This window comes from Centruroides vittatus, unplaced genomic scaffold, assembly GCF_030686945.1.
Source record: "Centruroides vittatus isolate TY-2023 unplaced genomic scaffold, ASM3068694v2 contig_1158, whole genome shotgun sequence".
In the NCBI taxonomy this organism is placed as follows: domain Eukaryota; kingdom Metazoa; phylum Arthropoda; class Arachnida; order Scorpiones; family Buthidae; genus Centruroides; species Centruroides vittatus.
In genome coordinates, this window is record NW_027120744.1 from 595,929 (window position 1) to 609,055 (window position 13,127).

The 13,127-nt window shown below is 28.4% G+C and overlaps 1 protein-coding gene across 1 annotated transcript in view; it reads left to right on the forward strand.

Annotated features, from left to right (window-relative positions):
* Nucleotides 1-13,127, forward strand: part of RyR (Ryanodine receptor) — a 417,183-nt gene that overhangs the window by 371,088 nt on the left and 32,968 nt on the right. Inside the window, 3 exon segments of the mRNA XM_067275817.1 lie at nt 2,266-2,352; nt 3,516-3,764; nt 5,274-5,404. Coding sequence (XP_067131918.1) covers nt 2,266-2,352; nt 3,516-3,764; nt 5,274-5,404 — 467 coding nt within the window.

Consider the following 13,127-nt stretch of genomic DNA (forward strand, 5'->3'; position numbering starts at 1 on the left):
GAGTTATTTTCTATGCGAGACTTTTTTTATGTGGTCCCTGTTGACCGCATAAAAAAATTATTTTTTTAATTGTGTTGCGAAAACTATTATTTACAGCCATTCGTGAAGTTTCGTAAGATTTTTTTTAATGCGTTTTTTTTTAATGCGGTCCCTATCCCCCGCATAAAAACAGGTTTGACTGTATATATATTTATTTTATTTTATTTTATGTTTTATTTAGTAACATAATTATAATTCTTTTACTAACTTAACAATAAAATAAATGAGATTTAAAACTCAAAAAATAAAGCTAATATTGTTTGATGAAATAAATATATAAGTAATTTTCAAATCATTTAATTAATTTAATTTACTTCATTGAAAACTTTATCTTTCTGTTTATGTATATGTTACAACTTCATTGTATTTTTGATTAACTTTTTATGACTGGTAAACCATAGTAATTATGATTTTTTGTACTTTATTTCATAATTTTTTAATAAATATGCTTTTTCTATCACTCTGTGTTTTCTTATTTCATTATATTTATATAAGATTTTAATTGCATTTCATTATTTTATTTTCTTTAATTAAGCATTTTTTTAGATTAATACCCTTTGTTTCTCTGTATAACCAAATTTTTGTTCTTCCATTCTTATGTTTAGATAATTTAAGATGATGTTAAATATAAAATGCACTATCTTGTATTGTAGCCAGGCCTTATTCTAAGGTTTTTTTCCTACTGTACAAATATTAATGCTAACCAAAACAAAACTTATAAGCTGTTCTAAAAGACATAAATGGAAAATAAGGACAATATCTGTATCTTATATCTGTAACCTGTAATTATTTATGAATTTCAATCACTATTCAATCTTAATCATTAGACTTGTGCAGTATGCACTGTGAACCTGCATGTGACATAATTTACTACATTATAAATGCACTGTCGTTGTGGATTATAGTTTAAATAATAATATTGCTATTGCAGCTGCAAAAAGTATATATTATATATATTCCATAAAAATGGTAAATCCTACCAACATTCCTTCCATAGCTCTTTTTTTTCATGGGTCAAATAAAACTACAGCAAAACCTGTGTAAACCAGAATTGGACAGTATTGAATAAAGATTCTGTTTTTGAACAGATTCTTTTTAACAGAAAAAATTGCTCTGTTCTAAAAAATTTTTTCTGTTTAAACTGGTTTCCTTTTTATTTAGGTTCCATTTTGGACAGGTTTCACCATACACTATAATTTAGGTAAATATTTTAAGTTTAACATAACCAGAAAAAAGAGATAGTTATAAAATCTAAATCTGACAATTAATTATTACACAAATATGGGATTCCCATTGCACAATTCAAAATTCCCATTTTGTATTCAGTTGCATCTCAGAATATGTACTGATTGTAGCCAAAAATAAATGACATAAATATATCAGTCAGCTCCATTAAAGTTGTATTCATAATTGTGTTATAGTTTTAGATTTTTAAATTCTGTTTTGTTAAAAATATGTTAGAGTGAATCTTAAATTTACATTATATATCTTACATTATATTTATAGCTATATATTTTGTTGTAAACCAATTGCTAAAACATTTATATTCATTCTGGTTATTCATATTTGCATTTAATCTGTAGTTTCTCTTCACTAAAAGTCTCATATGGATAATTCAAACATTCTTTTTAATCTGTTAATTTTTAAATTTTTTATTCTTAGTTTAATAACATATGTAGTCTCTTGAATGCCTTTCTCATTATTAAACTTTTATATCATAAGAAAACTTCTAGTATATAGGAAAGGATGTAGTTGGAAAATGATTCAGCTATATCCTTTCTACATGCTTCTGTAATTATATTAATAATCTAATTAAATGATATTTTTTGTTTTTTTTTTTTTTGTTTTTTTTTATTAATCTCCATCTGAAACTGAACTTTGTTCTGATTCATTCTCTTTACAAAATAGGACTAGTAGCTTTAAAAATATTTTTAGGAAAATATTTACATTTTTATTATGTAAGATATTTAATATGTTTTTAATGTTATCATTTGTAATTGAATACTTAATAAAGAATATACAAGTATATATCTGTATTAATACTGAATAAAGGATATAGATTTGTATATGTGTGTATATGGCATTCAAGATGATCAATTTGTATGCCATATGTAATTCTATACAGTCAATTAACTATTCAATTTAAATAAAAATTTTTCATTTTGAATTATTAATAAGAATATATATTAAGAATATATAACTTAATTTGTATGTTTATTTTTTCAGAGCTTCCTTGCCAGAAATTTTTATACTATGAAATATATGGCACTTGTAATGGCATTTTGTATCAATTTCATTCTCTTATTTTACAAGGTAACGTTTATATATATACATATACATATACATATACATGCAATAAAAACTCAATGTAACAGACCACATTATGAGACTGAAGAAATTGGTCATTTAGAATGAAAATCATTTTATCATAATTACTTGTCATTATTGACTTGTATGTTATATTGAAAAGTCCATTACTTTACAGATTAGACACATTATATTAGAACAGATCTCAATAACAACCATGAAAAAATACCTGCAATTTTTGAATGTTTTCTCCAGGTTCAGATGCCAAATCAATATTTTTTTATTTTGTTTTAATGGATGTTGTTACCGTGAATATAAGGGAATTCTACTGTATATAGTAATATTGACTTGTCCATTACTGTATGTGGATATTGTGGACAAAAGTCAATTACATAGTGTACAAAATTTCAGTTGTAAAGTGTATAAGCCAGATTTTTATTAAACGTGTAAAAATAATACTTTCATTCATTATTATGTTTTTAAAATATTTTTAAGAATTGTTTTAAGAAAAGCTTGTGATTTTCTTGTTGCTTTCCAAATGTCTGAAATTGTCTGCTTATTCAGAGACATTTACCAACTTCAGCTTGAGATTTTCCATCTTTAATCTTATGAATTATATCCATTTTTTGTGCTAACTCTAAAGCTAATTATTTTCTTCTATTATCAATGGCTTTGCTTCATACAAGTCCAAGACTCATTGACTATAGAGAAAATAAAACCAAAACTTAACAAAAATAGTCAATCAGAAAACGAAACAAAAACTAAATATAATATAATGTGAAAATCTATGCCAAAAAAATTATTAAAAAATGAATTTTATATTATTTTTGTATTTATTTTTTGCAAATAAAGTAAATAAAATGATAACTATGATGAAATAAATAAAAACAGTATCTGTGATGAAATAAAATGGTAACTAAAAAGGCCATAATAATGGAAGGACAGTGGTCTTTGGGACTTGAAAAATATCCCATAGTAGTGGGAGTCCGTTATAAAGGAGTTCATTACAGTGAATGAGTTTTCTTATAATTTTCTTATACTTTTGACTGGAGTGACATTAGCTGTCCATAGTAACATAAAGTCTGTGATATTGAGCTTTTACTGTATATGCAAAAATTTTAATATAATAAAAATCTTATTAATAAATTCAACAAAATTTTCAAAATTAGGTAACTAGTCCAGAAGTTGATGATGATGATGAAGAAAATGGTGAAGAAGAAGAAAATGGTGATATAATGGGAAATTTTACTGAAGAAATTGATGATGGGGGAATTTTAGGGGATGATGATGATGAAGATATAGAAGAATGGGTAGTAATAGAAGAAAAAGTATTTTATCTAGAACCAGTTATAAGAATGTTAGCACTATTGCATTCCTTGGTTTCATTTTGTATGTTAATTGCATATTATAATTTAAAAGTAAGTTTTTGCTTTTTTTATTTATTATAATTAATACATTTAATAAAATTTATATTAATTTTCTGTTAACAAATAACTTCATTTTTTTAATTAAAAGTTAAATTACAAAGAACAAATATTATTTATTATGATAAAAACATTCAAATAAAATAATTTCTGTTCTAAAAAATTTTTTTTTATGGTTTGAACACTACAAGTATTTTTGACTACATCATAAACTCATTTTTGTAAAGTAAATTCAAAGAAATGTTTTCAGAATATTTTTCCATTGTTCAATGCTTTCTAAATTCAAATTAAAATCAAAAATTTGTAAAGTACTTAATTTTAGTATCTTAGGAAACCGACTATAATTACGGTCGGTAAAACTTCCGTTAACCTAACAGGTACTTTACGCGGATTCGAGATTAGTTTGCCAGGCCTGGGCTTTTAAGCGTGCACCAAAAAATTAGTAATAATAACGATAAATATCAAGTCAGATCAAAAGTTTAAATATATTTAATTATCAACTAGAATGTACTACGTACAAATATCAATAATCCAAACCAAATTTATTAACGAAAATCAACAAGTCAACCCGACAATAAACTCAGCTACTTAGCTTAACTTAATATTAATTTCCCCTTTGAAAATTCGACAATCAAATACTTAGGAACTATGAACAAAATCTCTTACTAATTAAACGTCTATCCGTCACCTCACTATATGAAGAAACTATTTCCTCAATCCTTTCGATATCGTCAAATCGTCAATCGAACTCCTCTTTGACACCTTGGATCGTCCAATTATCAATCTGGACTTCTATCAGAAAATACTTCGCTTTCGAATCTACCTCGCTCTCACAGTCGCCTCGATTTGGAATTCACCTCTCCTTCTTTGGTTAACGTACGGGTTTTATACTGTGAGGTGACGTCACACTTGAGCTGGGTTACTCCCCTTATTTACATACTTAGTTGCTAACATTAACTTTCTTTTCTGGCAGCTTTAAGTTTCCGACAAAGCTTATAAACCATTTACAAAATATTTATCATAATTTTCTGGGATGTTTAAGACGGTTTATCAAGTATTTCTCTACTAGTGATTGTGGGGACTCCCCCCTCCATTTTTTTTTCTCTGCGGACTGTTACTTCCGCCGGGCAGCGCAAGTGCGCAAGATTTTTCCTACGGCGCTTATTTCTCCGTGAGTTGTTTTATCTTCATTTTTCATTACTAACAAGAGAGTGGTGGGGAACCTTCATCCTAAATAAACATAAACCCCAAACAAAAGATAATAAAACAGAAATAATAATAAAATAAAAATAACGTTCGGACTCAGTTCCTTACAAATTGTTGCTAAGGAATACGACAAAATAACTTTCTGCTATACAAATGTTTATTAATATAATTTATTAAAAATTAATAACTACAAATGATTAAAAAAAAATTAAATAGCAAATTTTTTTTTAATTCATATATTATTATTTCAAATTTTTTTATAGGCTTTATTAAATTTTTATTATTTTAATATAATAGGTTCCTTTAGCAATATTTAAACGAGAAAAAGAAATTGCAAGAGCTGTTGAATTTGATGGACTGTATATTTCAGAACAACCTTCAGAAGATGATATACATGGTCATTGGGATAAATTAGTAATAAGTACAAGGTATGATTATTTTATAAATATTATTTTATTTAAGATAATGTAACTTAAAATACTGTTTTTACATCTTAAACTATTTTTAAAATCTTATCCAATTAAGTTATTTCAATTTTCTGAATTTCTTATTCATAAATGATTTTATGAGAATCTGAATGGGAAAACTTTTTTATTGACCAAAATATTATAATATTAAATAATGCTTCTAGCCCACAACTTTAATTTAGATTGAGTTAATTAGCCTAATAAATAGGGTTGTAATAAATTGAAGAGCTTATGATATCAGGGGCTCTCCAATTTATTACAACCCTATTTATTAAGCTAACTAATTCAATCTAAATTAGGCCAAGATATTATTATGAATTTTATACTAAAATAATTTAAAAGATGAAAATGACAATTAAAATTAACAGCAATTGAATAAAAAGAATATTTTGTTTAATTGCATTTTATAATCCTTAATATTATATTTCTCACAACTAATTTACTACCTTGATAAGCTTGCTACTGTATTTGTTTTCATTGAATTAGTATTGATATTTATTCAATAAGTTTAAAGAATCTAGAAATTTATTTTCATCTCAAAGCTATAATCAAGATAAAATTTATTGAATTTAAATAAACCAGTATTTGGGAGATTGATATAAAATGAAATTGATTTGAGGTTATCTGTTGGAGAAAAATCTCTCTAAAGGTCCACCATATTGGATAAGGATCAAAGTGTAATGACGCAGGGTGTAATTTTTCATGATAATTATTAAATAAACTTTTAAGAAATTAAAAATGTTGGAAGTAACTGTAAAAACACTTGATTCACAGAATCATAGTTATTCTGTTCCTGATAATATTAGTCAAAGAATTTAAAGAAAAATTGCATCTTCAGTGGGCATCCCTGCTGATAAATAAAGACTAATTTTTTGTGGTGCAGTTCTTCAAGGTGAGAAGAAATTACTGGAATATGATGTAAATGGAAAAGTAATTCATCTTGTTCAAAGACCTCCACCTCTGACTCACACACCATCTACCTCATCCTCTTCTTCTTCTGCAAATAGATCATCTACTCATTCAGGTCGAGAAAATGGAAGTTTTCTTTTGGGAGCTTTACATTGCCATAGGACATGATTGATCCAGCACATATCCAGCAAATAGTACAAGATTTAGTTTCCAGAATGGGTGAAATAGGAAGAAATGCTACTGTTATGTCTAGAACATCGGAAGATGGATCTTCTGTTGATGTACACATAAACTTGGGTCAGGTACCACTTCAAAGTGAAGCCCAGCTAAGAATAAATCAAGCACAAACTATGATCACTCTAGCTAATCAAGTGTTAGATTTATTAGAGAGTGGTTCTACAGGATCTGAACCTACTGATACACCTATGCAAACAGATCAAGGAGGTGAAACAGAAATGAGAGAGACTCCACAACAGGAAGCTCAACAACAAGAATATGAAGCTTCATGTGAAACTACATCTTCAGTTGAAGAATCTCTTACTGCTGGTCTTTCTTCAATGTTTAATATTCCTGGAATTACCATTCTTTCATCTCAAAGTGGTAGTATAACAATTACAACAGGAGCTGCTCCTATGACTAACATCGATGCAACAGAATCGAATCAAAACACCTCATCTGGCGGTTGTTTGAGATATGGAGGTTTGGCACAAGCTGCTCATGCAGCTGTGGCGGCTGCCATAGTAGCAGCAGCAGGTGCTGCGGCAGCTACTAATGCTGCAGGATTCATCCAAGGACCAAAAATCTCTCAAAAAATAATTCTCACATGAAGAATATTTTTTATATTTTATTAATTGGTGTTTGTTTCTTTATTTATTTTTGACAATGTTTTTGGTACTAGTTCTAATAATTAAGCTTATTTGTTCAGTTTACAAGTAGCTTTGATTCTTCTCAATTCATTCTTTGATTTGGTTATCTGATTAAGATTTTCAATATTTTGTTGAATTTCTTCTTCAATATATCTTGAAAACTTAATTTTGTTTACTGAATCATTTTGCACCTTATATAAATATTTTTTATCATTATTAATTGATTGTTTTTGATGCATCACCAGAGAAATTTAGATCATATGATTATTATTCATCTATTTTTAAAATTAAACTTTTTGGAAGTTATTTTCTCCATCTTTCATCTAATCTTTTTCTTTGACATCTGTTTATATTTTTAATTTCTCAATTTTTCTAATTATTCCTGTCTGTTCAGCAGCTGATCTCTTGAGCTATAGTTTTAAACAAATTACATATGTCTACACATCTCTCTCATAGATAGAAATAAAATTTTTGAAACCTAAATGTTTATAATTCCTTTTCTAATCATTGAATCAATAGTTTTCAATTCTTCCAGTTGATAACTTTTATTTTCACTGTGTGTAAACTTGAAAACATCCAAAAGGATTTACATTTAATTGCATAAAACATTGGATGAGAGTTCCAAACTATTAAAAGCAAGTTTGGGCACTTAACAGCTGGCATAGTGAATTCATTGCAATGAACACATATTGCCAAATAATATGACATGTTATTTAACTCTTTTATTCCTATGTGGTCAGTTGTACTTTACCTTCAAAATACTGATCCAAACTGTAGTCACTCATCAGTATGTATTTTATTTTATAAACTCACCAAAATTTAAATTCTTATCATAGATAAAAAAAATTACATATATTTAACTTTATGTAGTTTTCGGCACAGTAAAGTATAATTGTTTGGAGTAAAAATTACTTACAGAAAAATGTTAAATTGTGACCTAAATTTTTGATGTTATAAATTACTTTACTTTGACAAAAAAAATTTCTTTGATTTCATTATTTGTTTTTGGTACAAAGCCAGCACAAAACAGAATATTGTTTTTTACATGATGATATAAGATTTATGCATATTTATCTATTTTTTCGTGAACAATATCACTTTATATGAAACAGTCCATATATACTAAATTTCTCTCTCTTCAATAAACTCTTTTAGGTTAGTAGGACATTTTCTTTTAGGCAGTAAGTGGAAAATACTAAAACTATAGAACAATAAAACCCACTACACAAAGAAAATCAATTAGTGAACATTTTTTATTTGTTTGTTATTTGTTGAAAATAAGTAAATAAAATAAAACTACAACAAAAATAAGAAAAATAATAAATAACTAAATATTATATATGTAATTTATTTACAGGCCCAAATGCAAGTAAAGTGACACAGAGAATTTTTGATTAAAATTAAACATTTTTCAAACTGAAAATATTGTCATTTTGTATGTTTCAGCTGAAGCCAAACTGATGATATATCATCATGTCATCATAGAAGGATTAACAATTGGATTACCAATTATACACACGATATAATAAAATTTATTTTAAATGTTTATTTAGTAAATAGTCATAACATATTTGATTTAACAGAACATTATTTACATTATGATAAGCATAATAAATTTACTTAACATTAAAATATTTATGTTAAACTTAATTTGTAATGAAGATATAAAGGCATGAACAGGTTCATTTTTGTGGGAGTCCCAGGGCTCAGAGTTATGGAGGCATCTGTAGCATCTAATGTTTGTGCAAATAAAAGCTAAATGCTATAAGTTTAAAATTATATTGTAAAGATTGAAATTTATTCGAAACATATGTAATTCTTTTTCTCTATATTCAATTTATTCCCTATTATATGTTTTCTTGTTCTTTATATCATTTACATTTTCTTTTTGTGGAGACCCCTAGGAGCATGCCATGATACACCTCCATAAATGCAGCCCTATAGAAAGGTTACTTATGAATATATAAATTTATTCTTATATTGTCAAAATATCAACTGTATTCACCTTAATGAAAAGCATTGCATGTTCATTCTAAACAATTGAAAATTTTATATTTCAGTCATATTTATTTTTCAATTGTATTCAATCATATGACATTGATTATAGAAGTGAACTTGATGGAGGTCTGAAAATCACTTCATTCAACTCACTTAAAACTTCAATTTTTGAATGAGATTTTTTGATTTGGCAATTCATTCTCAAAGTATCTGAGAGACTGAAAAGTATGTTATGAATCAAAGAATTGCAGATTTCTTTTAGACCCAACCTCAAATGTTTTAGGAAAAACTAGGAGGATCATCATTCTTCCTGGAATGGTATCTTCACTTTGTAGCCCATTAGATCCCTCTACTAAAGTTGCCTACCCTAGATTATTTTTTGAAGTAAAAGCTTACAAGCCAAATTTCCCTAAAGTGCCTTAGTAAACAAATGGGTTAATGTTACCCTAGGTTCCGAGATGGCGGCGGGGGAAATTTTTCCCTACGTTGGAGACTGCGACGGGGAAAAAATTTTTCCCTCGATTCAAGATGGCCGCGTTTCCGGCCGCCATCTTGAATTTCTCTGCAGACTTTGCGGATGTTAACTGAAATAACCAAAAAAAAAAAAAAAAAAAAAGAATTTTTTTACTCACTTTTCAATGGTGGTTGCCTAATTCTTCCTACTTTTTTTTTCCTTTACGATCCATTCTTTTTTCGGTTTTGACAGCTTGGATACTTTCCTTTTCTCTTGGTGCGGCTCTTTTCTTCCCTGTTCTTTTTGATTCGGCTGCTCTTTTATTGGTCGATTGGCGTTTCCCTCTGTTCAATTTATTACTACTTGGCCATATAAACGACAGAATGCAACCCCAAGAAATGTGGCCAAATTTACTTTTAAATGTTCCTTCAAAGGCAGAAGTCTTCGTTCCACACTTACTACATCGCAAGAAACAGCTTTCTCTATTACTCCGATGATATAATTTGCATTTAGAATCGCACGGAATGCAAACGGACTCGGTCGGCTGTATGCCTAATTTTACAGCAAATTTCGGAAATCTCAATGCGTTATCAATACGGGGAGGCAAACCTAGCTCCAAAAAGTCGTCTTCCATTAACTTGTAGAAATCACGGGTGGTGCAACTCGACCGAAATTCGTCGTTGAAACTCAAATCGGCAAAACTACTCATTATCGAATAATTGGCAATAAAATAAACACGGGGAGGTGGTGAGGAAAAAAAATGAAATATCGTAACCAGAAAAATAAACAGCAAATATTCCAATACACAATTCGTCGCAACACTGCAGTAAATGATTCCAACTGGAAACTAGTCGATTTGCATAAAATTGCATTGAAATGAACAGAAATCACATCACAGATCAAGCATTTGCATATTCGTTCGTAACACAACTACGAATTTCCCGCCGATATTACTCTCGCACGACGTCACGAAAAGGCTCTCTCTACCGTCGCAAATTTACACACGACCGTCGCCGTTTCGAGGTTACAGGATACTCGGCAACGTCGATCTCAGGGTTGAAACCAAACGGGGAAAAATTCTCAACAGCGTCGACGTCACGACTCTAGGGAAAATATTTTTCCCCGCCGCAGTCGCCAAGATAGGGAAAAATTCCCACCGCCGCCATCTCGGAACCTAAGGTAACATTAACCAACAAATGCTCACATGAAATATTAATAGCCAATTTAACATCTGGTGCTAATGCTTTTTCCAAGAAATAGGTCAGTTATTTCTTGGAAAAAGCATTAGTTAGTTTTCTTAATAACTTAATTCCATTCTCAAGTCTAGTAGTTTTATTAGCTCTAGGTGTTAAATTGGCTATTAGCAAGATTGTAGGTTGTTGGGCTGCAATTAGAAAAATTGTAGACCTATAAATTCCTACTGTTGTCCATCTGTTGTCTGTCTGTTTTTCCTTAATCTTGAGAATGCAGTTAGATAGATGAAAGACAAGACCAGATATAGAAAGCTTAGGGGCAGGAGACCCAATTATGTGAACTTCCCCAATATGTGAACTTCCAATGCAAACTGGAAGACAAGTTATTTCAATTTAAAACTTTTCCCCCGAAAGCATTTAATAGATGACTAGCACGACTCCATTGCTAACAGAAAAGTATGATGTACAGGGGTACTAATTTGAGATGGAGAACATATATTTTAAATTAAAAATTATAAATATGATTAAAAATTGCTGCCCAGCATTGTGACGATGTCACAATAAATAATTGCTCATTTACTATTTAATTCTTATTGTTTCTACAAACTTGATATCATATCTCTTTATTCTTCCATACCAAGCTTTGAGGCAAGGCTTTGAATATTAGCCAATACTCTTCTAATGAAAAATGGTTTCACAACACAACAAATACCACATTTATGAGAAACCCTCTTGCTAATAACTTCAAATAATTATTTCTGTTTCAAAAATTAATGATTTGAATGATCTTGACTTTTTAAAATCAATTTATCAATCAAATGATCTGAAGAAATAGTGATTAAGTTTTGTTAAATTTTTGTGGCCAATAAATTACTTTGTTATTAGTCATTAAATCTTGTTGAGAAATAATGGATTTTAAATTAATATAGTAAAATAATAAATGAAAGAATCACAGAAACTGGAGAAGATTCTTTTCTTTCCTATTCAAGATTTTTCTTATTTTATTAATAAGGAATAGTGTTCAAAGTTGAGAAAGGAATAAAGATAAATGTTTAGACCAGAGATACAATGTAGTTTACTGTCTAAAGTTGTTTTTTCATGTCCTCTTTATTTATGAGATGTAGAAGCTAGATGAAGGAACAATTATTTTAGGGAGTAATTACCTGGTAATTTGGATTCTTCTAAAGATCACATTATTTCATTTAACACAGCAATTATCAGTAAATCTATCTATGTTTGGCCTAGTACTAGTTCTATAGGCTTACTATAAGTTAGATAAATCAGCATGTAATTCTGCATTAACACTAAAGGAAACTTGTTCAGAAATTAGTTAAACTTACTTAATCTTGTTTAACTTTAAATTAATTTTTTGTTTGTCTACAACTTTAAGGCATCATTTCTTTCTGATTAGCTTTTACTGGTAAACTATATTATTTCATTCATTAACACTTTAAAATTCAAATTATATTGCTTTCTATTTAAAATTTTGCTAATAATGAATAATACTGATAATGTAACATTGATTAAATTTACTAACAAGTAAAAGTCAAACTACAATAAACAGTAAGCTTGCTTAATGCCACATTTCTTATTGTCAATGAATTGATATATATATACCGTATTTTACAAACTATAAGACGCACTTTTTTCTTTGAAAAATTGCCTCCAAAATTCAGGTGCGTCTTATAGTCCGTAGCGTCTTAAAGGTATTTTTTTTTTTTTTTTTTTTAAATTGCTTAAAAATTAAAGTGCGTCTTATAGTCCGTAAAATACGGTATATATCTGCACATCTTTAAATAATAATTGTATATGTATATATGTATGTATATACTGTATTTTACGGACTGTAAGATGCACTTTTTTCTTCAAAAAATTGCCTCCAAAATTCAGGTGCGTTTTATAGTCCGTAGTGTCTTATAGGTATTTTTTGAAAAAATTGCTTAAAAATTAAGGTGCATCTTATAGTCCGTAGCGTCTTATAGTCCGTAAAATACGGTATACATATACAATTATTATTTAAAGATGTGCAGATTACAATGAAATTTGAAAATATCTTAAAAACTCAATTAAATCTTTGAAATGACAGATAAAATAAAAGTGAGTGTATCTGTAGTGAAAATTGAAATGATTTGAAAAGTGATCAATTTGATTTCAAAAAATAAATTGCAAGTCATTCAACCAACTTGATTTTACATCATTTTGATTGACTCAATCATAAATGATTCATCACTATTGTTTAAACAAGATTGAGCAGACTAATAACT